General features: G+C 46.2%; 1 protein-coding gene across 1 annotated transcript in view; it reads right to left on the reverse strand.

Moving 5' to 3' along the window:
- The window catches only part of pitpnm3 (PITPNM family member 3), a gene marked incomplete at its 3' end in the record, with an annotated part of 69,970 nt that overhangs the window by 11,917 nt on the left and 32,657 nt on the right, over positions 1–25,396 (reverse strand). The window contains exons 6-12 of the mRNA XM_080006796.1: positions 17,739–17,928; positions 17,048–17,170; positions 14,962–15,152; positions 12,740–12,897; positions 12,372–12,542; positions 1,917–2,129; positions 1,088–1,236 (exon numbers count right to left, since the gene is read on the reverse strand). Coding sequence (XP_079862922.1) covers positions 1,088–1,236; positions 1,917–2,129; positions 12,372–12,542; positions 12,740–12,897; positions 14,962–15,152; positions 17,048–17,170; positions 17,739–17,928 — 1,195 coding nt within the window. The remainder of the gene's footprint in view (positions 1–1,087; positions 1,237–1,916; positions 2,130–12,371; positions 12,543–12,739; positions 12,898–14,961; positions 15,153–17,047; positions 17,171–17,738; positions 17,929–25,396) is intronic.

The raw sequence follows: 25,396 nt of genomic DNA on the forward strand, positions 1-25,396 counted from the left end.
GTAGCGCTGCGTGGCACTGTCATTAAACCTCCCAAATCATCATTTGCGTGTCCCTGACAGTCTTATTCCTTCACCCTTTTTTCTGCATGCATCGAAATTAAGGGAGCATTGCTTGCTTACAGGTTGGAATAGACCCTTCTTATCTACAATGAATGGTAAGGGTTCATACCCCTGATTTTTTTCTTCACTTAATACACCTCCTTAGCTTTCCTTGCAACTCCAATAACACTCTTCTAGGTTGCAATTCTTATCCCAGGCACTGCAATGGTGAAAAACTGAAAAAACACCTCTTCTCTTCATGATACACCCCACTTGTTCAGCACTGACCTCTCCACCTTATGGAGATCTTCAACCCTGTCCCAGCCTCCCTACTCCCTGTATTTCTGGGGGGGGGGTTCTGGGTCACTTTCTTTTATTGAAGGCTTTGCTGAGGATGACCGGGATGTGCAGTCGGTTTGATTACTCCTGACTATGCATCATTCACATCTGATAAAAGCATCAAAGCATCTGATGGCTGACCCAATGTAACCCACTATATTATTGTGTACTGTTATACAATGGTTGACCAAGCTTCCCACCAGGTGCCAGGACGGCAGAATTGATAGCCATCCTTCTCAGGGGACTGAATACATCCCTCAGGACTTCACCGCTGTCACAACAACTAAATCGCTTAAGATGATGTTTCAGACCCATCTTCACAATGCACATATGTATTATATCCATATATATATATATATATATGTGGATACTTCCTCCACTATCCTCTCTACCTCAGATCTTCAACCCCCTCTACCCTCGTTTGATCTGAGTCTGTTTTCTTTGAGCAAACCTCTGCATACTTTCCTACTCTCCCTTTGTTAATTTGTGTTATTACTTGTTCTTATTAAAGTTTTTTGCACATGACAAGTGTGTTGAACAGTCCATTCGACTACTACCAATAAATGTACTGCAGTACCAGGATAAAAGCCATTGCAAAAAGAGTAAATGTAAATGTAATTAGTGCTAATCACTTCTACTCATTGTGGGCAGTTAGGGGGCGGCTACGGTCAATAAGCAGTAAGATAAGATTAAGAGGAGGCTGTTCTACCTGTCGGAGAACAAATGCGGCCACATCGGTGGACTCCCAGTAGGAGGCGTGGAAAAGGTGCGGCAGAGCCACAGTGGGAAAGGAAGTCAGCACATCAGGGCAGTACAGGGCGTAGTCCAGCCTTTTGGAGCCCCACCAGCTGCTGGAGACTGACACACATGCACACACACACACACACACACACACACACACACACACACACACACACACACACACACACACACACACACACACACACACACACACACACACACACACACACACACACACACACACAAAGAGATAAAATAAAGAGATAAAAAAATGCAATAAATACAGGTACACATCTATAGTATAAACATATATTAACAGGGAGTAGCATAACTTCAGCTGAGCCCAATACACTGCAAAAAAATTTCTATTGGAGATTTAACCTATATTTTTTATGCTTTCTCGACTGAAAATGGGCATCCTGATTTCACAATATCAAGAGATAGATTTTTTAATATATTAAAGCATTATCGATCAAAAGATCGATTTTTTTCAGTGTATGGACAGGTGGTGGTACACTAAAGTAAATTACAAATATAGTATAAAGCAATAGTGCGTAGCATTAATATGCATTGATGGTATTGGCAGCAAGTGGTACTACATGTTGAAATATTCCTTAGTATGGTATAATATGCTGGTACAGTATGTATACTGAGAGAACTCAACTCAGAGAACATCGTCTGGTACAAGGAAATCACAGGTCAAGGTCTCGAAAGTAGCTGCATCTCATAAAACCTGACTTAATGACAATGAAATAAATTAATCTCTATCTCCGCTTCCCTCTTTCCATCCCACTCACTGTTGGCAATCGTATTTCCCAACTGGCCTCCCGAGCACACAGACGTCTCGCTGTCCACACTGGCCACGCTGGCCCTGCGCCCCTCTCCGCCCTCCCCTCCTCCTGCCTCTCTCCCTCCGGCCGGAGCAGTCTCTGTTGGGGAGGGGGGCTCGGGACGTCTGGGACTCTGCCCTCCTTCCAAAAACACGTCCGGATAGCTGTGAATGCTGTCAGCTATGGATGTGGGGAGGAAGAGGAGAGCGTGAGAGAGCAACAAAGAGAGGGGGTTGGATCAGCAGTCATGTTTGAATCGCGCTGCAGATTCCCTGACGTCCCTCGAATCGACGCCGCTGGCTTGTCCAATAGGACTCGCTCCAGGTATATATTGATTTGTAGTGTACACATTAAGGAAAACAAAAGAAGGGAACAGTGTTGAAAGTCCACGGACGACACAGAGGCTTTCTCCAATCTCGGATCGGAGGCTTGAAGCAAATCCTATCGACTTGTACTTTAGTTCTAGCGTCTCAAGATATGGATTTGATTGAGCTTGTTGTGGACGGGCACCGCCCGGGAGTTGAAGAGCACGCGGAACAGCGTAAAAGGATGTAAGGGATGTGTGCGTGGTTGGTGGCGCTGCTTCTCAGTTAACGCACCACACGACTTTCTGTCTTGTGATCGGGAATCTTGAAAGTCGTTGTAGTTCGACACTACGAGGCTGATCGGTGACGTTGGGTCACACATTACGAGTCCGTCGGGTCTCTAAACTCTCCGTGACACCGGAAATGACACGATAGCATGGGCAGGGACAGGATTATTTATCTTTTTATTCGATTCTTGATTGCTGTAAAAAAAAACAAAAAACGAATAAAAGCAGAATTTAAATGAGAAATATATTAAAACCCTAGAGAAGAAAAGTAAAAAAGGTATGTTGTTTTTCTGGCTACTGATCCGTGCACTCCCGTCTCTCCTTCTGGACCTCAGCCCCCACCCACTCGGTGTGCGCGCTCATCGGCTGTTGCCCGTTGCGTCGCTCCTGACACGACCAGATATTAAACCTGCTTGATATCTCGCTGGCGTCCGCGAGCCCTCGGCGAGCGCTCGGCGAGCAGTTCACGCCCCGCAGCCGCCGCTCACGGGAGCGCGCTGAGATTTTCTTCCGATCTGGGGCTTTGCTCGGCAATCTCCAAGAAAAGCTGCCTGCGTGCGGTAAAATCAGGCCAGAATCACGTCGCCACGACTCGCTTTGAGCTTGAGAACACTTGTACACACGACCGTCTCAAAGATTAAGAGGCCCAGAGTCCAGGTTGAGTGGGTTCCAACAATAAACCATTAAGGAAGCATGTTCCCAATAGTCAAGTTTCCTGGCACAATTGCCCCTCAATCCATTTCAGATCTTTGTGGCGAGAGAGAGAGAGAGAGAGAGCTTTCCCCATTCGACAGCAGCTTAGCTCTCCAACATAGGTCACTGACAAAAGGGAGAACACTGCTCTAAGGTCTGTCAGGTGAGAGCAATATGTCACTGTATACAGTGTTGGGGAAGCTACCTTGAAATTGTACCTTGTCGATACACAGGCTGCTCATGATTTAAAGTATCCGAGCCGCAGCCAAGTCCCCCTTGGCATTAAAGCAACCAGCTACGCTGTTATTTTCCCTTGTTGTCTACTTTGTTGCACAAAAATGAAATGTCCATGCTTTGTAAATTTTAATCTGAAACGATTATCGTTACAGATAGGTCAAAGAGTCTCGACTTCTCTCTTATTTGATGCATAAACCATCCCGGTTATCTTGAGCATGTACTGTAACTGTGTGGAGGTGCACGTGGTGCCCGATGGACACGATAGTGTGTGTGTTGCACTTTGTTTACTACTACTATGTGAAATGCAAGGGAAGCAGTATTGGTCCTTTTACCCTACTACTTTGAGGGGAAAGTAGCTTGTTAAAAAATAAATAGAATAGCAAATGGAAAATTTTGTTAAACGAGTAGTGTCGCTAAATGCAGTGAGATGCTCCCGAACACAGATTGAATATCACATGTTATATTTTCCCGAGAAATTAGACTCAAGGTGGTGCTGGCCTCTCGCAGCGCCCCAGAACTCGTTTTAGATTCCAGTCACGGGTTCCTGTCTGCACGGCTTCTGCATCTTCTCCATGCGTTTGTGTGTTTGGATTTCCTCCTCCCGCCTCCAACAATATAAAGGTCACTCAATTGGAGGTCTTAAATTGCCAGTTGGTATGAATGAATTCTCAGGGTATTTGTGCGATAGACCGCCCCCCCCCCCGACCCATCCCCTCTCAGGGGATCTCCCTTTCTTTCATACACCCATGGAAAGCAAGGATACACTCCAGGCCCCTGCAACCCTGGATGGGAAGAACCGTGGAAAGAAAACCGATCGATAAATAGTTGGATGGACTCTCACTCACTAATCACTTTTTATTCAGTTTTGTTTCATTACTATTTTATTCTCCATTTTTTCAATCTTTTTAATGCTTATCATCTGTAGTGAAACCAGTATTTCCCTTATAATGGTACAGGCCTCGCCGCCCGCCAGGCCAAACAAAAATATTTAGTTTTCTGTCCATTTATGCTATTTAAACTCATGTACTAACTAGGGATGTTAAAATGTGCCGACTAAATGACCGACTGTCTCCGTGTTTTCCATGTCAACAGTAAAATCGAAAATAGTTACTTTTTTTAAATTGGCCTGTTCAAAACGTTCTAAAAACTTTACTGTTTTCCAAAATAGCTTACTCAAACTGTTCAAAATAAAAACGAATGGTGCTGTTTTCCAAATTGGAGAGGGAGCGAGTGTGCAATATGCACCGCCGGCGTTGTGTGCTGCAGGAGTTTTGCTTTCACATTTGCGTGCTCAAAAATGGCAAGTTGAAATCAGATTCGGAGCGTCTCACGACACCCCGCGGTGCAATGTAAGTGATGAAAGATCCCATGAATCGGAATGGAAGATTCGGCCGCCCGAGGCTCGGGTGCCCGGTGTGTATAATTTACAGAACAGTCTTGGCAGAAATAGAATATAGTATTCATAAATATGCTTTAATATGTGTATAATCCCATAAAAATAGGAATCGTTGCATTGCGCATGAATGAGTTGAGTGAATGAGGCCTTTTTATCTACATAGGGAGCGGGTACGGAGGCCACCATGTTGCACTGCCATGGTTCTTCTGCAGTAGCCCAGAATGGACAAACCAAACACTGGCTCTAGAGGGACTTTTGCGTTTTCTGCGAGTTTCTTCCACCGTCTCTTCCACGGAGGCCACCATGTTGTACCGCCAAGGGGACGGGTATTCAGTTGGTTATGATCTGCAACCTCACCACTAGATGCCACTAAGTTCTACACACTACCCCCTTTAAATTACTGCGCTCATTGTTCCTGTGGGGCAATGTGAACTGTGAATGTGATTTCTCCACCATGAACAGGGTGATCCATGAACTCATAAGTGCTTTTGATAGCAATCTATTCTTGGATATAAGAATTTACAAAATAAAGACAAATCTTCATGTTTGGTAGGTGAAAACAGACCTCGGGAACAGGCTGCAAGGAAGCACTAGGGGGGCACTGCAAGATTTCAAAATATGGGCCTCCTGTGGCAAAATTTCCATATTCTGATGTTATGGTGAAATTTTCTCCAAGCCAAGGAAAATAAAGTGCAGCAATGAATCATGCACACTGTCTTCATTATGTGATGATGATGTTTTGCAAAGGTCATTAGTTACATAACATATTTTTAAAGCAATAAATGCAGCTTATTGAGTCATTCTCTCCTTGTGATCACTTTGTTTAAAGTCTTGAATGTACTGAGCGCACAAAATTTTTTAACTCGATCATTATTTCAGTCTGCTGCACCATCTGACTGAAGCCGCCAGTCTGCCACCCTGACCTTTTTTAGGTGCGTACCACCGGGCCTGAAAAAAATTCTTAAGGAAACCCTGGAAACACAACCAAACCAAACCTCACCATTAAAAATTCCTATTATATGTAAATGCAGCTGGCGGAATGCACAGATTGAGATTCTTATTCTGATAAACTCTCCTTCGGTACCGTTGTTTGGTTGACTTTGCTGACATTTAATGTGTCTCAAAAAACCTTTCATTGTTACCAACCATTGTTCCGATTAATTTCCCTGCTGCAGCTATATTATCAGCCCGCTGAGGGGACAAGGGACGAGTCACGGGGGGAGTTTTGAATGGTTCCTAAACCTGTTTACCCATGGTGCCATGTAGCTAAGCGTGCACTGCGCCGCCAGCGTGGAATCTCATTGACGTACGAGCGTAAATACCCGCACCTCAAATAACGTCTCCGGTTAAATCGGCAACCGTTTGACACTGTCTGTGTCTGAAAAAAAGACAAATCGAACGTCTCCTCATTACAGAAGAGCTGCTGCATGGAGATTGCGGCGCGTGCACGTGGTGTCAGTCTGCGGCTCGTACGCTGCGGAGTGCATGTACGTTAACGCGGATCTGGACAAGGTGCAAATCCACCCGTTTGTAAGTGCGTCACAAACGAGCAGAGAGTCTGGTCGTCCTTGCTCCCGTTTCACACGGAGTGAGTAAGTGAGTGAGTGATGGTGTGCTGTTGATATCATGGTGGTTACGGCAGACATTAGATGCTCGTCTGAGCATGTGCAAGGTGAGTTGAAGGTCAGCTAAAGGGGAGTTGAGGGGAGTGCCTCCACTTCTGAATGACAAGTAGAATATGAGAATATCTCTGAGCAGATTAGTAATACAAACCTTGGACTTTGGACTACACACTGTACATATGCCTGTGTAATGTATGCTCAAGTGTAACTGTGGGAATGCGTAATAGAGATTGGGGTTCGAGTGTGAATCAAATATTACTATGCGGAGTAGGTAGTTATAAAGATAAAAGGTGTGAATAAAAGATACAAAACATATATTTTTTATTTTTAACCTCGAATTTACAAGACTCATTTATTTTGTTTTTAATCTGAAAAAAATGGAAAATGTCTATTTTTTACATGATGACCTGTTTTTCCTTTCCATTCTTGCAATGATAACTATATATTTAAAGATTAGAGTATTACATTGTCACTTTTGACTACTTGATTAGAGTTCTGGAGCGACTTACTTTGCCACGAAAAACAGGTTAATCTAAAATTATCTTCTCTCAGCGATGAGACACAAAAGAAAGGAAGAGGAAGAAGGCTCTCTCTATCGTTTACCGACAAAGGTCCATAGCAGTAGGCTACAGTGGCAGGGCGTAAGATTTAGGGACAGCAACATCTGTGGATCGGTTCCAAATACTCAAGACCAGATGGACGGACACCGCGGAGGGTGGGTGAGAATGAAAAACAGCTCCGGTCCTGCGGGACTTCATCCTGGACAGATATGGCCATTCAACCGGACATTGTGGTAGTGGACACGGAACATACATTTTCAGCAGTGATTGAGGTCAATGTCCCAGGTGACGGCCATATTAAGGATAAGGAAAATGAGAAGCTGGAGAGCTGCCGGGGGGCTGAGGCCGGAGAGGAGAGGAAGTAGGGAAGATAAACTGAAGGCAAAAGTGGTCCCAGCGGCTGTGGGATGACTCAGGGCTCTGACACCCCCTCCCAAAGTTAAGTCAGGGGGGAGAGAGATAAAAGCCGCCAACAGATTCCAGGAACAACATTTTAAGATAAAGTGAAGTGAAGAGTACATTTCTAGAAACGGTTGATGCAGTGTGTGTGTATAGTGTAGTACACATGTATGTGTGTTTGTGTGTATAAACACCTAAATCAATTAATTGCACTGCTGCCTCACAGCACAAAGGTCCTAGGTTTGATTCCCGCCTGGAGTGCTGTTGGCACAGTGCTCCGGCGGGTTATATCCCAATTAGAGTCCTTTCTGTGTGGAGATACAGTGATCAGCCACAAGAAAGAAGAAGAAGAAACAGTCTTTATTTATCACGCAACACACCACACTATAACACATGCTTGCACACACACACACATGCACATGCTTTGATGGTGGCCATCCTGGCTTGTCCTTCCTCTGGGGGCACAGCCAGGAGCAGTGGGCAGCATACGTGGACGCGCCCGGGGACCAGGTGATAAGTGTCCATCGCTGGTCAGACGATGATAGGTGCATGTTTTTGGTGGTGGTCCTTACTGACGTGAGGTGGAGGAAACCCCATGTGAGCACGGGGAGAACATGCAAACTCCACACAGAAAGGCTCCTATTTGGGAGATAACCCACCGGAGCACGGTGCCAACAGCGCCCCAGGCAGGAATCGAACCCAGGACCTTCTTGCTGTGAGGCAGCAGTGCAATGCACTGCGCCACCGTGTCACAACATTAAAGCTACCGCTGATAACCACAAATATTGTGTGGATCCCCCTCGTGCCACCTAAACAGCTGTGACCCGTGGAGGCATGGACTCCACAAGACCTCTGAAGGTGTCCTGTGGTATCTGGCACCAAGACGTTAGCAGCAGATCCTTTAAGTCCTGGAAGTTGTGAGGTGGGTGAAGGGTTCAACATGGACACTCTGACCGGTCTGCAGCTACACAGCCCCATATGAAGCAAGCCACGATGCACTGTGTGTTCATGAGGTGAAGAATCTTAATTTGTCACATGGCACACACACCACAATGCACCCATGCAGTGACGGCGACCAACACACACACACACACACGCTTCAAATGGTGGCCGGTGAAATGAGTTCTCTGCTTTTGACCCATCCTAGCTTGTCCTTCCTCCGGGGGGCAGCCAGGAGCAGTTCGCAGCATACAGCAACGCGCCCGGGGACCTGGTTACAAATGTCCAGCGCTGGTCATGTCCAGAACGATGTTCTGCATGTTTTTGGGTGGGGTCCTTGCTGATGTTATATGGAGGACAACCCATGTGAGCACGGGGAGAACATGCAAACTCCACTGTGCCAACAGCACTCCAGGCGGGAATCAAACCTAGGACCTTTGTGCTGTGAGACAGCAGTGCAATGCACTGTACCCATTGAGACCTTTCTATCATAGCAGCATGAACTTTTTCAGCAATTTGTGCTACAGTAGCTCATCTGTGGGATCGGACCAGACGGACTAGACTTTACTCCCCACGCACATCAAACACCCATGACCCTGTCGCTGTTTCACCTTGGACAACTGTTGATAGGTACTAAACACTGCATACTAGGAACACCCAACAGGACCTGCCGTTTTGGAGATGCTCTGACCCAGTCCTCTAGGCATCACAAATTGGTCCTTGTCAAAGTCACTCAGATCCCTACGCTTGCCCATTTTTCCTGCTTCCGAGGCATCAACTTAAACAACTGACTGTTCACTTGCTGCCTCATATATCCCACCCCTTGACAGGTGCCAGTGGAACGAGATGATCAATGTTATTTACTTCACAAGTAGGTGGTTTTAATGTTGTGGCTTATCGGTGCATACGTTATATATATAAATATTATACGTATATACGCGTGTGTGTGTGATATACTTACATATATCATTCACACGCACACACACGCACACACACACACACACACACACACACACACACACACACACACACACACACACACACACACACACACACACACACACACACACACACACACACACACACACACACACACTGCAATCTGTTATCTCTAATGAGCCCTGCCTGTCCCCTCTCGGAGGGGCCTCATCCTCTTCTTCAGTCTCTGGAACGTTGCAAGGCTCTGTCACAGCACAATGAAGCGAGTGGCAGACAGAGAGAGACAGAGAGAGAGAGAAAAGTCATAAACGAAGGAGAAAAGAGAGGGTGAAGAGGGCTGCTGGCAATGACGCATTCTCTGTTGACACACATACAGTACACACACACACACACACACACACACACACACACACACACACACACACACACACACACACACACACACACACACACACACACACACACACACACACACACACACACACACACACAAATCTATGTAAACAAAAAATATCCAGTGGCCAGAGAAAAGTGGGCTGACGGAAGCGCACACAAAAGAGAATACAAAGGCCAATTAGGGATAAAGTAAGACTAGTAGGGTTTCCATCTGCCTGTTTTTATGTGAGTTTCGACTTAAGAGTATTTGCGAAAACCTGATAGGAAATGCCAGAGATTGTAAAAAGCTTTTAAGACTGGCTGAGGCGGGGGAGTTTGCGAAACAGATAGAACTTAGAACCACCACTATTATAGGAATGCACAGGTATTCAGTATGGAGAGGATGTACACCAAACAAACATGCCTCTCCCAATCAAAGAGGCTTAGTCTTATATGAACAATAGCACGAAATAATGAACGCACGTGGACTTAAAATCAGTATTGATTGTATTTTGGAAAATCAATAATCAGTTTTCAGTATCCGTATCAGTACCAAGAATAAAAGGATGGTTCTCAGTCTGGAGAAAATTACATTTATGCATGCCTAGTTATTAATATTGGCCATTTTAATTTCTCTATTCTCGATTTAGTCGATAGGCGGAATTTGGCACAGCTGGCATAAGCCTGCACCGGCAACTCCTCGATTGCAATTGCAGGCAATTACCCAAACTCATCACTCTCTGCTCTAAGTAAGCACTTATTAGCCGTTACTGTTAGCACTTTCAGACGTTGTTGCTTAGCAACCACTGTCATTACTCTTTGGATGACATGGTGTTGTCGTGGGTTTTTTGAAAGGCTGACAGAAACAATCGTGGATTAGTGTGCGTTTCCCTCAAAAACCATTGTTGTGCGAGTAAACAACCTCTCATGCACAGATCCAGAACAGCTTGTGAAGGAAAACCATAGTAGATAGATAGAACGATAGAACGATAGACAGACAGACAGACAGACAGACAGATAGATAGATAGATAGATAGATAGATAGATAGATAGATAGATAGATAGATAGATAGATAGATAGACAGACAAACAATGAAATAGATATGAAGATAGATAATAAGACATGCAGTAAAGGACTTACTGTATAAAGTGAATAAGGATGATTGTACTGGGAGCTTGAAATGTATTACAGAATTTCAATTAAAGCCAATGTCTGTCCATCTGTCTGTCTGTCTGTCTGTCTGTCTGTCTGTTTTTTACGTGAAGGAGAACAGCCGAGTGAAATGTTTTCCACGGAAAGCCAACAAGTCAGACAAACAGCAGGTGCTGCATGTGTAATAGTACTTCTGGAGGGTCATATTTCCAATTGAGACAACGTTCAAATCAATACACCCAGAGGAGGAAAAAGGCGGCTTATTCCTGTTGTATTAGAACCATTAATCCTAGTAAAACCCAAAGGCAGATGTCAAAGTCTTACTCATAAGAGGCTAATTCGATTGCCTTCTCACCAAGCCTTCTAAACAACTAATAACCACATTTTCGAGGCAGGAAATTAACAGGGTTTTTCGCGGCTTGTTGTTTGTTTGTACATCGCTTTTGTGTTTCTGTGTGTGTGTGTGTGTGTGTGTGTGTGCGTGTGTGCGTGCATGCGCGCCCGCGTGTGCGTCTTTGCATTCAGAATATTGATGAGAGCGCCGCCTCCGTGCCTGTCAGTGATCTCTAATTTGACACACGATTTGACAGCTCCTGATCAATGGAATACATATTTAGAACTTTAATTAAAATCCAGTAAGCCGCCGTTATCCTCCAGCGGCGGTTTGAGCACCAGCGGCACCACGGATGTGGAGCACGTGGCCTTGTGCCTGGGCACGACACGAGTCAAACCCACCACTGGCCCATTCCACTGGCAGATTGACGGCGTTTTTTTGTGCTTTATCACACGCATGCGATATGCGAAGAAGATTTTCAAACAAGATTTCCCAGATTAAACAAAGGGGGGTAATGAAGTGACGCTAAATCAGAACGAAATCACTCAAAACGCCGAAAACGAAATCACACCAGCGGCTTCTACAATCGAGGCAGAGGACTGGAAATATTAGGGATAGTGGATTGGCGTCTGGACTCGTTTCTAATGATAAGAGACTTGTCAAGAGCAGAGATCAGTCGCTGGCCTACTTTCTCTCAGGTTGAAGGGGGCAAAGTGAGGCAGAGAAAAACCCAGCTATGCCTTATAGCCGGTGTTTAGATTGAGCCCCGGCATCCCAGAAGGAGGCTGAGAACACGGCCTAAATAAATTACCCGCTTGTTAAGCACTCAAAACACCACAGCCCAGCCCACCGGAGGGATTACATTGGCTCTGTGCGATGGAAAGGTGACCTGTTAAAGGTATAGCCGCACCAGACGACAAAACGGGGTAATACCTTACAGTCTGTGCTGCAGACCGGATCCACGCCGCCCCATTCCCTTGTTCCTACGATTTATTTAAATTATTATACCTAATTTCAGGTGGAGTTTCACCCCTTAGATTTCCCCACAGGCTTCACCATCGAAAACCCATCATATAACATAAAAAAAACAACAACAACGTGAGGTTTATTGATGCAGCAACACAGATAAACTCAATGATTAAATGCAGAAATTGAATAACCAGACTGCGAAGTCGCGTCTCACCTGTGAGGGTGGAGCGTCCGTCCCCTAGTGGATAGCGCTGGTACCGTGGCACAGCGAACGGGGGCAGCCGGTGGAACACGGGCTGCAGCAGTGGCTCCAGGCGGGAGGCCGAGGGGTCGGAGGGGAAGAAGAGGTTGAAGATCTGGGAGCAGGCCGGGTGGAGCTGGCTCACTGAGGGTCCGAAAATGCAATTGTATGTGTGAGTCTATATGCATATAATAATTAATTTTATTTTCTACGTAGTCTTTTGCTTTAATGTACAGTGTATTGAGACCATTTGTGATAATGCACTTGATAACACATTTTGATCCGAGCCGATTTGATTGGAGTCGACCAGTGATGAAGCCAACCACACTGTGTCTCCTTACCCTGGACGGCTGGCAGGACCGTGCGTCTCATGGCCAGCACCAGGCCCAGGGGACAGCCCAGCAGGAAGCAGTCGGACACCTCAAAATCAAAACGTCCGGGGTTCAACACCAGACTGGTGCTGCTGCCCGTGCGCACCTCCACGCTCTCCTTCATTAAACTGGGGAACACATGGAAAAAGCGTCCACGGGCGATCAATAAAAGACACGTTTAAATTATTCCCTTAGCCGTTGTGAATGGTCAAGTCAAGTCCCATTTGTGACGCATTTATGAAATATTCAGATAAAAAAAAGGTCACATGTCATATGAATGCGTCAGATTCATACAAAAGGAACGTCTCCGTATGTTTTGACGATAAATAATTGCATTTTTTTCTTGTCAGGACTAAACCAATCCCAGGTTGACTTTTTGTGAACAGAGCGGAGTCACCATCTGCGCCGGGCTTTGTGAGTGTGACTCAGCCTCAGGTGCTCTCGGTTCGCCCCGTCTGGGTTTCAGAGGGCGCGGGAGGCTTTGGGCTGTTTGAATAGTCGAGCTGACCTCCGCCACAGGCTCTCCACAGCCCAGCGAGACCTCTTTAACCCCTCAGCCGGCCGACACCGACATTTTCCTATTAAGTCCTTCGCGGGGAAAAAGGATTACAGTCTGCAACCGACCAAATCAATAACGCTTCGATTGCTTTCTACTTCCTTTTCTTTTCTTTCTTTTTTTCCACCCTGCTGGTCTTCACTCACTCACTCACCCCACTCACTCACTTACTCACTTACTCTCTCTTTGTCTCTCTCTCTCTCTCTCTCTCTCTCTCTTTATGTATCTTCTCCTGCACTTCCTTTCCTCCATTAATCCATTAACTTCAAAAGGGACTGGGGCCAAAATGGCCCGTCTGAATCTGTTTCTGTCAGTCTATCTGCATTTCTATTAAGAGACATGGCAGAGATAACCACTGAGGGAAAGCCACAGGCTGATAAATGGTAAAAGAATAACAGGATAAAAGGAACCAAAAAAATACTGATGAGCCCTCCATCGCTTGGTGGGCACACTCCAGTGAGCCTTAAGTTGAGACAATGCTATCAATATTCGCACACCGTCTGAAGAGAGATTCGGAGTCGCTGTGTGAAACAAAGGGTAGGTGGAAATATCTCGAACGGTCCAAAGCAACAGTACAGCGCTTCCCTGTGGGCCATCACAGTGAGCGGAATAACGCCTTGGACACAACACTCTAATAGGATCTCTTGGGACTTCCCATTGGTAAGTGTAGGGGTGAAGGGCCAAGCCGGAAGTGAGGGTCGTCCTTCATGCGGTCCAGCTCAGCTGTAATGAGGAGAATAATGAGGAGAGGGGAAGGGCGAACGGGCGCATCACCATGGACACGATGTACCACCACCGTGAACTCAAAGAATCCCATTTTCAGTTCGAGGGATTCTCCCGGGTGGTTTTGTGATAAGCCCGGTAGTCGATGATTTGGATTGCGAACACTAGTTGCTAGGAGTCGTAACAGTAGCCATAACAGCCCTCCGGCTGCCCCTACCGAGCTAGATTCACCTACTGTGCGCGCTCACCTGTGCAAAGCGCCCAGCACTGGCACAAACAGGCTATTTATAGTCCGGTTACGGGCCGACGGGGAAAGGCCGTCTAGCTGCAAATATTGATAAACAGCAGGAGGAGATAGACCTGGATGAGGGCTGGACTGCAACATCTGGCGAGTCTTATCAGCCTGGGTAGCGCACATCATCGAATGGCCCGATGAAAAGGTGGCGCACACGTCACGGTATTGACTGTGTGATGCCAAGCTACTGTGGGAAAACTAGTTCACGACTGATTACGTTCCTATAACACGGAAACATGCTGAACCAATCAAACAGATTTGTGGAATTGACACGTATCCTCGCCATCGGGTTTTCCTTTAGGTCAGAAGGTAAGTGATTAGCTTCTGTAAAAAAAAAATCTAACCTAATCGAATGACCCTTTTCCACGGAACTTCGGAAGCTCAATGATTAATAAATAAAAATAAAAGATCCAATTTGAGACAATTTAATGACTTTCAAGGCCTAATTCAAGACATTTTAAGACGTTCTAAGGACCTGCAGACACCCTGCTCACTAACTGTTGCTGTGGAAAACAAACGAGGTAAGGTGACTCTTGATATATTTTATTTTATTATTTAAGTACAAATGTCCCTTCAGGAAAAAAAAACCCAGAGATGTCAGTTCACAGCTCTGTTCACCTGGAGAAGAAGCTGTGGTGCTGGCCGGTGGACGAGGTGTCTCCGTCGTAGGAGTCGCTCTGCTTGCGGCTCAGCGGCTGCCCGCCCGGACCGTTGCCGTCATTGGGGGCGGAGATATCGATGTTGCTCTTACTCAGCCTCTTGCTGGAGCTCAGGCCAGGGCTGGCCTCCCCTAACAGGCCTGCGTTATCCTGAGCGGGGAGTGGGAGGTGAGCATGCACCAGGCAATCACACGCAGTCGGATAGATAGGAGCTAAATCCTTTTCCCGGGCCAACAGGTTGAATGACGGAAAAGGAATTGTGCGGCCGCACTGACGAGCGATTCTATCACGGTGAGTCAACCGAGCTGATTTATGTTTCGCCGAGGTTGAGACAAGGTTATGGAGAGTGAAGAGGAGGATGGCGGAAGGGAGGGAGGGGGAGATGGAGAGATGTTACAGTGTGCAGAGAGCGGAGTAGCGATCACGTAGTTTGAAAAGATGCAAACTGGAATAAAAAGCAGCCCTGAAAGAGAGAAAGGGGAAGACAGAGAGTAGAGCTGAAATATTGTGATGGCTTTTTATGAAGGAACATTGACAACATTGTACATTCTCCTACAAAATGCATTATATTGTAGAACAGGAACTTTATAACAGGAAGGGAGGAAGGAAGAGGCTTCATCCAAGAGGCTGGCATTTGAAAATATAGAAGTAAAATACACCCTTCAGCCACAACATTAAAACCACTGACAATTGAAGTGAATAACATTGCTCATCTCGTTCCAGTGGCACCTGTCGAGGGGTGGGATATATGAGGCAGCAAGTGAATAGTCAGTTCTCTAAGTTGATGTGTTAGAAGCAGGAAAAATAGAAAAGCGTAAGGATCTGAGCGACTTTGACAAGGACCAAGTTGTGATGGCTAGACGACTGGGTCAGAGCATCTCAAAAATGGCAGGTTGTGGGGTGTTCTTGGTATCCAGTGGTTAGTACCTATCAACACGGGTCCAAGGAAGGACAACAGGTGAACGGGCAACAGGGTCATGGGCGCCCATGGACTCATTGATGTTGATGTCGACTTTGTACGAGGAGTGAAGTCTAGCCCGTCTGGTCCGATCCCACAGAAGAGCTACTGTAGCACAAATTGCTAAAAAAGTTCTTGCTGCTATGATAGAAATGTGTCAGAACACACAGTGCATCACAGCTTGCTGCTTATGGGGCTGCATGGCGCATACCAGTCAGAATGCCCATGCTGACCCCTGTCCACCAATGAGAGCACCTACAATGGGCATGTGAGCGTCAGAACTGGACCATGGAGGAATGGAAGAAGGTGGCCTGGTCTGATGAATCACGTTTTCCTTCTACATCATGTGGATGGTCGGGTGCTTGTGCGTGGTTTACCTGGGGAAGAGATGGCACCAGGATGCATTATGGGAAGAAGGCAACCCGGCAGAGGCAATATGATGTTCTGGGCAATGTTCTGCTGTGAAACCTTGAGTGCTGTCATTCATGTGGATGACACGTACCATCTACCTAAACATTGTTGCAGACCAAGTACACCCCTTCATGGCAAGAGTGTTCCCTGATGGCAGTGGCCTCTTTCAGCAGGATAATGCGCCCGCCACACTGCGGAAAAATGTTCAGGAATGGTTTGAGGAACATGACAGAGTGAAGAAGAGTTCAAGGTGTTGACTTGGCCTCCAATTACCCCAGATCTCAATCTGACTGAGCATCTGTGGGATGTGCTGGAACAACAAGCACGATCCATCCATCCAAAGGATCTGCTGCTAACGTCTTGGTGCCAGATACCACGGGACACCATCAGAGGTCCTGTGGAGTCCATACCTCGATGGGTCAGAGCTGTTTTGGCGGGACAAGGGGGAGCTACACAATATTAGGCAGGTGGTTTTAATGATGTTTAATGTAGCTGATCGGTGTATGTGTTAATGGGATAACTCTCTCCACTAATTAATCCGGCATATAGCTCAAGGACAGGATCTCGGTGCGGTTGTACCAAATTCCCCACATTTGTCTTGTAAATCAGCCCCACAAACTGTACAATCCCGTGCGTGGCATTATGTTGATATCAGGCTCTGGAGAGACAACCGCACCTTCAGGCTTTCTGTGCTGTTGTTCCTGCTGCTGTTGTTGGGGCTGCCAGGCCTTTGGTGGCTGCTGAAACACAAGGCGTCGAAGCACAGCACACCCCCCACGCAGTCGCCCATCAGGCAGATCTGCTCGGAATATACACATACACACACATAAGGTATACGCAAATAGAAGCACAACGCACAAGACGCGCCAAACGAGGAGGCATATTAACCAACAGATTTAGAAGCTGTCCACTCATGCTGCAATCAATCAACGTAAGCTCCAGCAGCTGGAGGATTGGGGTGTAACGTAAACGCTAATAAAAGGCCCATTAGAAGAACACATTTTTTTTTTTTAACTACATAAACAGCCCAGACTTTTTCCTTTAATGGCGAAAAATCATCTCGGTTAACACCAGAAAAAGATTGTGTTCGTGGCAAAAAAAAAAAGTAAAAAAAGGCTAAACCTCCTGCAGTAAATGGGGGTGGCCCCGAGCCATCCCCATTTACTGCAGATTACACTCCATCTTTTACTTCCTTTACTGGTAATTACTGGCTTCCATTAAAGTCACTGCAGAATATTATTGAATTGGGCATGTTAAATTGCCGGCGTCCTTGTGACTCATCCCGCTCTCGCATCCACAGGCGTCACAGAGCCTGAAGGTAAACAAGAAAAAGGGGTCTGACAGTGGGGGGAGGGAGTAGGGCTCACCTGACCCGTGAATCCCTGGCCGTCCTCCGAATGCAGGAAGTTGTGGTAGACCTGGTTGGCGCGGGCGATGACGGTCGCCACGGCGTCCTGGTACCGTGGCGACGCGATGGCCAAGAGGGGAAGAGCGGCCAGGGGCAGGTGGTCCACGCTGCTGGACACACAGCTCTCATCATAACTGTACGGGTTCAGACTGAGACAGGAGGGGAGGAAGGGAGGGCGGTAGGGAGGTAGGAAAGGTAGGGAGGAGAGAAGGAAGGAGAGGAGGGAGGAAGTAAGGGAGGGAGGGAGGAAGAAAGGAGGGGACGCGAGGAAGGAAGGAAGTAAGGGGGGCAGGGATGGCGGACGGAGAGGATGGAAGGAAAGCGAGGAAGGAAGGAAGGAGGGGGTGAAGGAAGAAGGAAGGTAGGATTGAAGGTGAGAAAGAATGAATGAAACAAGGGAGGAAAGGAGGAGGAAGAGAGGAAGGAAGGAAGGAAAGACACAAAGTAAGTAAGGAAGGAATGAAGTAAAGAAGAAAGGAGGGCAAGGGAGGAAGGATGGAAGGGGGGGAGGGAGGACAGACAGACAGACGGGTTGAAAGGAAGGGAGGAAGGAAAGGGAGGAAGGAGGGGGTGAAGGAAGGAAGGAAGGAAGCAAAGGAGGGAGGAAAGAAAGAAGGAAGGTAGGGATGAAGGGAAGAAAGAATGAATGAAACAAGGGGAGAGGGATGGAAGGATGGAAGGGAAGGGAGGAAGGAAGGAAGGAAGGAAAACTACATTTAATCACCCTAACCCTGCCATTTCTAATACATTAACTTTGGAAGGTCTTTCCATCAGGACTCATCTGCTTTGGTTCCTTATGAAGCCTCTCGCAAGGGCCTCTCTCATTTTGCGCTCACGCACGCGCGCGGTGCCGGCGCCAGGGTGTCACAACACAAGTGACAGCGCCAAACATCAAGGGAGTGAATCAATTTCTTTGACAGCGTGCGGCGGGAAAAAGTGAGGAATAGTGTGGCACTGTTGCCTCTCCATGACGACCTTGTCTCCGCCCGTCAAGACGCCGGGGCCACAGGGGCCCCGGCCGACGAGAGCCGTAAGAGGCCGCTGACACACAACAGCACATTTAGGGAGGATGGGCGCACGCACCCTTGTAGAAATGACACACATCAGGTGGAAAACAGCAAAGAGCTTTGAATGAGATAACAACGCTTCACTCTTGCAGCCTTTTCATTCGAGCTTTCCATGCACCGTTTGTGACATGTACGACTTCTGAAGAGAAAGTACCACAGGACGCTGTCGTTCACCGGCTTATACTACAAACTGATGAATGACATCATTTATAGTGAAGGTTATTGAGCGCCCGTGCACCGACGCATCCGGTCTGGCTCCTGGCGAAGAACCACATCATTTCTTCCCTATTGACGGCTATGATCAAGTAAAAAGCAAAACGGCGGCGCCGCTGAACTCGCGCCGTTTTTCCGCTTTCTTACAATTCCCCCTTGGCTTTTATGTCCCGCCACGTAGAACCTCTTTTGTTTCCCTGGCCGTCGGACCCCGCGCTGCTGGGCTTGCGCCGGCTGAGCTCGTTCCGATATGAATAATTGCTTTCAGGCTGGTGTCTCGGGGGTGTCGCTAAGATGTCCCTCCTTCACTCGAGCCGCATGCGGCGAACGTCTCGGCGGCCACTCGGGGACGCCCGTCCGCCGCTAAAGTGAAATGTTATGTGATTTATTTCGCGACCGCCGGTGGAGAGGCTGCGACGCGATGCATGTCATTAGGAATGAGACAGATGTTCTGGCATCTGTCCGTCCACAGTCACGGTGCTGGGGTTTCCAAGTGGGTTAACTTTGGAAAAATAAATGGAAATAATACGCTGGCGTCGAGGAAATAGGTCGACTGCGTCATGGATCTACTTCATCAAACCGCAAAAGGCAGGACCCTGTATAAAGAATGGAGGCTAAACGAACATTCACAAGAGCACGCACAATGTGTTTCCACCCCATCTACACTTGACCAGCCTCGGATTATAATAAACGGTCGCCTTAATGAGTACTTCCAGCGTACGCAGACACACATACACACCCCCACACACACAAACACACACACACACACACACACACACACACACACACACACACACACACACACACACACACACACACACACACACACACACTCAAACCAACTCTGACTAGAGTTTCATTATTCATTTGTGCTACCTAATTAATCATGGCATTGTGTAAGGTCTCGCTGCAGCAGCAATGTTTTTTTAATTGAAAATATCCGTGTAAATGATGTGCAGCTTCACTTTGCTATTAATTAGGGTTACGTGAAAAATATGTATTTATGCTGCAAAGAAATCGAAATAAAGATAAAAAAAACAAGAAACATTCCGAACACAATACTTTACACAAAACGATCGACCAGAGTAGTGAGAAAATTTGATGAGATTTTGTGAAAACAAGAAAAAAATAATCTTAGGATAGAAATCTCAAGGAAAGATTGTTCAGGAAAGACAATTTTCTTAAAATCAGGGAAACAATCGGCATGAAAATCCACATTTCAAAGTCAAGAGCATCAGCTCTCTGCTCCTTATTCCACTTTAATACAGTTGAATTATATTTACACATAATTCAAGGCCAGTAAAGATTTTCTGGCTATACGGTTTCATTTCGTTGTGGTCGTCGGGTAGAATGGACCTGCAGCCAAATGTCATTATCCCAAATAGCGGAGAAGTCGTTAACATCCTAAAAGGCGTACTGGGAAAGAGAATCTGAATTCCATCTGTGTAACTGAGCATAACTAATTTGATTAATTCTAAAAATAATTTCCATGTAAAGGATCGATAAAATGCCAAGGGGGTTAAATTAGTTATAAAAAAACAAAACAAAAGGAAATTAAAAATTAAAAAAGGCAATACGATCTGGGATGCACACCTTGAATTTTGATGCACACTTCTACTAAAATATATTAATAACAGACAAAATAAGTGATCGGGTTGACATTGCAACATCAGCACCTCAGGACTAAGTGTAAGTAGTTCTGGAAGATAGGTGCTGAAATATTTTTTTATTTAAATTTTGATGGATTGTAATTTAATTTGATCTATTTTTATGGATTAGATGACAAATCCTATGTAATATATCTATATGCAATTTATATATATATATATAAATATAGAAAAACTTTTATTACTATATAATTAGAATTTTCCTGCCCTGAATATCTCATCTCATCTCATCTCATCTCATCTTATTTTATATTCTTGGTTGCAATCTGACACGAGAGCCCTGGGCTAAAAATAAAGCATACACAGCGAGCCCATTTAATCCCTATTAGCAATAGTTTTGGTTCTACCTGGCAGAACACTCTACTGAAATAAAAATTAATTTTGTGCTCCGCTGAGCCTTTTCTGACGCATAACTGCACACTCTGAGTGGCTTCCAGCAAAACACACTTTTTCTCAACATTGTTTTTCGCTCGATCTGACGAAACACAGTTGTTACCAGCCACAAGTCACACACTTATCAGCGTGTGACTTGAAGCTGGAGACAACTTCAGCGGCCAACGGGAAGCTTAGACAGACAAATGAAAGCATTTCTATATGTGTTCAACCCATGAAGTCAAAATTGTGGATGTTCATATGATGCAATTGGTATTGGAATCATACCGTAATATACAGTTTTGTTAAAAATATTGCTGCAATCACCAATTTCCGGGTGTCAGGCTAGAGAGGGAGACGTTAGACCATGAAGCATGCGAATGAAAGTCAGTTAAGGCTCAATTGTGGAGTGTCGGGACCAAAAAGCAAAAAGGTGTTAATTGTTCCGGGTGTTTGAAAATGTGCTCATCGGTTTATGTTCAGAACACACGCCAAGTTCCTGTTTATGCCCCGCCTATCGCCAATGCGTTTGAACCCGCGGCGGCCATATTGTGAGGACTTTTGGCACTCTTGTTGTCGAAGGAATCGAAAAAAGTTTCTTTTTTTTGATTTTGACTATTTGAATCAATACCCACCAATGTGCCAAATTAAGAAGAAATCGACCAGTCTGAACATGGCGAGCCGAAGAGTTGAAGAGTAATAATAATAATAATAATAATAATAATAATAATAATAATAATAATAATAATAATAATAATAATAATAACAACAATAACAATAACAGAGCTTCGGTGTCTGACGCCCTACATTTGTCAGATATCAATATAACTGTCTTAAAAATGTGACCTCATATTGGGTCCCGACCCCAGTGTTGACAGTTTCATCCATAAACTGTTCTCATCTTGAGGCAGAAAATAAACAACCGGTCTACTGGATTGGTTCACAGTTTGGGAAGCGAAGGCAGTTTTTCCTTTTTTTTTTCAGCATCCAGAAGCTGGCAATGACATGCACCTGCACCCAATTAACCTTTGTTTGTATAACGTGTTTATATGTGTGTGTGTGTGAACCAAACGTTCCTTTACAGACCGAGTGACACTGAGCAGGGGAGACATTTATATATATATATATAGATATCTTGGATTCAATAAGTGAGGCATCATTAGGAATGCGCGCTTTTGATTTATTAACTCTAGCGACATTTAGAGTGACACCGAGACTTCTTACCATGATATACCATTCAGCCCAAATCCACTCAGAACATGTCTACGTCTGCTTGAAGGGGTGGCGGAACTGTGTTCCGCCAATCAGAAAGAGGGCGTGTCGCTTTGCTTTTGTCCCGGGAACGCCGTTCGCACACGACCGCCGGGAATCAACATCAGTCAACGGGCCCAGACGACAGGTTAATTGATCTGTTCTATACATAGACATGGACGGACAGAGATTTTTCCTAGAGGGTTTTCCGTGCTAATGTCTTGATGAGCAGATGCATTAACGGAAGCCTCTCCATTTATTATCTGCGGCGGGGTGGGGGGGATCAGGGCCGATCGCGTGATGCAATTTAGATGAGAAAAAAAAACAAAAACAAAAAGCCCTGGCACAACCTTGAGGGAGAATGACGATCATTCCGCCACCAACCACCATCGCCGCCACCCACGCCGTTCTTTTCACCGCCAAATGTCAAATTATGACTGAACCCTCCACTCTTTCAGATTCCATCTTAATTGCTCTCCTCATTTCTTCACAGCTGGCTCGCAGCCGGATCCAGCTCGCGGTGGTAACACCGGGACACCTCGCAGGCGCTTTGATGAGGACCCCGGACGGGAAATAAGCAGCGGGGAGTGTGCCTGACTGCAAAGTGGCCGGAATAATGACCGGCCCCGCCTCTCCGCCTGGAGGTCACGGGGGGGGGGGGGGGGGGACAGGTGGGCTTTCACCCCCCCCCCCCGGCTGACAGAATAAGCCGAAAATACTCTGCCGACCTCGAACCCGACCAGGGGCGAGTGAGAGAGAGAGGAACAGTGTGTTCTTATTTCATAATTTATTTGGGCTTTTTTTTTTTTTTTTTTTCGTCCGCTGTTGACAGATGACGATTTTAATAGGCAAACTGTTGAAATGATATGTTCCGTAAACTGTGCCAAAGACAGCTTTGTTTTAAACGACATATTAATCCGATATTGACCGAGTATTTAAAAACGTGTTATTGGCTGTTGTTATCGTGTGCCTGTGTCAGTGTGACTGTGTATGCAGGCAGATGCCCGCGAGAGACGTTGCGCGGCGCCGGCCCTGCCAGCTCCCTTCATTAGCGGACCAAGCCCATGATGAGCTCTCGGGGCCGCTCGGTGGCACCACGGGGGCCACCCGGCCAGATGTTTGGTGGGGGTTGGTTCTACACGGAGCGGAAATCCACGCCGGGGAATTATCCGGCGCCGGCTTCCAAAACAGGGCCTGTTTATGTATAAGTTTTTTCTTTGAGCCGCTGAGAGGTTCTGCCACCTTCACTCCGCGGTGAGGTTTTCCAGCAAGCTGTTAAGTCCCAGGACGGCAGTGAAATTAACCATACAGCAGCAATCCCTGGCCGCGTGGCAGAGGTTGAGGTTTGGCTCGGAAACAAAACAGGGGCAATCTGAACCCCCCACTTATTAGAGCACACACCATTAAATGCAATCAGAGCAACTGAGTAAGCGGGTGTTTTGTTTGCTGGTGTGGGGGAGTTGTTCCGTGAGTGGATAATGGTTGTTCACTTGTTTGAGCCAGGAGAGCGTACACGGGTTTCTGGCTTTTACGGGAGAGAGCCGTAATTCAAAATACGAAATTATTCTTTCCCTTCGCGATAATGTCCGTCTGAGTCGGTGCCGTGATTCAATTACTTTTACTATTTTTTCAAAAATGTTACGGAATTAAAATATAATGTCACACGGTTTTGGAGCCTTGAATTCAGTGTTTGTGTGTGTGTGTGTGTGTGTGTGTGTGTGTGTATGTGTTTGTATATGTTCTGCACATGCTGTATTTTGGTGAGCATATCTATGGTATGTAATGCCGTGCACATATTAAAGATGTGTGCACGGACTAATGTGTGGATCATTTCCGTGTGTTTGGGCGTGTGCACTGTACGCACGTGTGCACTCTGCGTGTGGGCGTGTGTAGGTGCGTGCCTACTGTATGTGCGTTAACATACCACTTTTATGTAAGTGTATGAGTGTGCCGGCGTGCGCGCGCGTGTGTGTGTGTGGGCGCGCACGTGCGTGTCCCCACGCGTCTGAATGCAGCGTGTGCTGCATCCGTGTTCTCTTTGCCTAAAAAGGCGGCTGAGGGATGTAGCAATAACCGGGGCCGTGCGTCTTGCTAGACTCTGGGGGGACGACGTTGTTTTCAATATTTTATCGGCGGATGTGCGAGAGCGGAGCAGACGTCGAGCCTCCGAGCGGGGAGGGAATTTAAACTCTCTTTGCACTTTCGTCGCCTCCAGACGCTGCCTTTCTGTTGCCAAAGTCAGGCACGGTAGCACACAGGAAACCCTGGGCGATCACGACAAATCAAATACCGTGATATTTTTCTGACAAATACCCCGATATCGATAATTTGATGATATTTTGGCGGCGACTGCCGGTGCTTTTATGAGACATTTGCACACAAGGAGTATTTGTGTTCGCCTGGGTGACTGATCTCCTGGTTTTGACCTTGCCTGTCGACTTAAGTAAGCTGAGCGCTCCCTGCAACTCGGTCCGTCTCATTCTCGTGCTTTTGGGCTCAAACCTGCCAGCGCCGCTGAGCACAGGTTTGACAAACGTGGAGGCGTTGAACATCTAGAACAGTCTATGAAGCTCAGACATTTGCATTAATTTATTTGAATGCAGCCTTAAAAGCAACATTTAGGTGTAGCACAATATTATGATATGCAGTCTCATATCACAGGGAGCACCTAAAGGACACTGTCAAAGCGTGGCCACCGAGAAACATGGATTAAAGGGGACCTTGTTATGCTGCAATTTATCCACGTTAACATAGGTCTCTGGGGTCCCCAAAACATGTTTGTGAAGTTTTTTGTTGAAAATACCACTTCATGCATTCGAGCCACCGTGACATGCCTCTAAACCCGGAGCGTTCCAAAACGGGCTGTTTCAGTGTGTGTAACTTTAAATGTGAATATGCAGCCGAGCCCCTGGTTCTGAGCCAATGGGGTTTGGCTTTACTCCTTTTTATTTACTCTCTAAACTTTCACAGATTTTAACTTATCAGTCCAATAAAATCTGGTTTGGGAACAAATTTGAGGTGAGGAAATAAGCAAGTTGCTGAATATT

Source organism: Zeus faber, assembly GCF_960531495.2.
Source record: "Zeus faber genome assembly, chromosome: 9".
Lineage (NCBI taxonomy): Eukaryota > Metazoa > Chordata > Actinopteri > Zeiformes > Zeidae > Zeus > Zeus faber.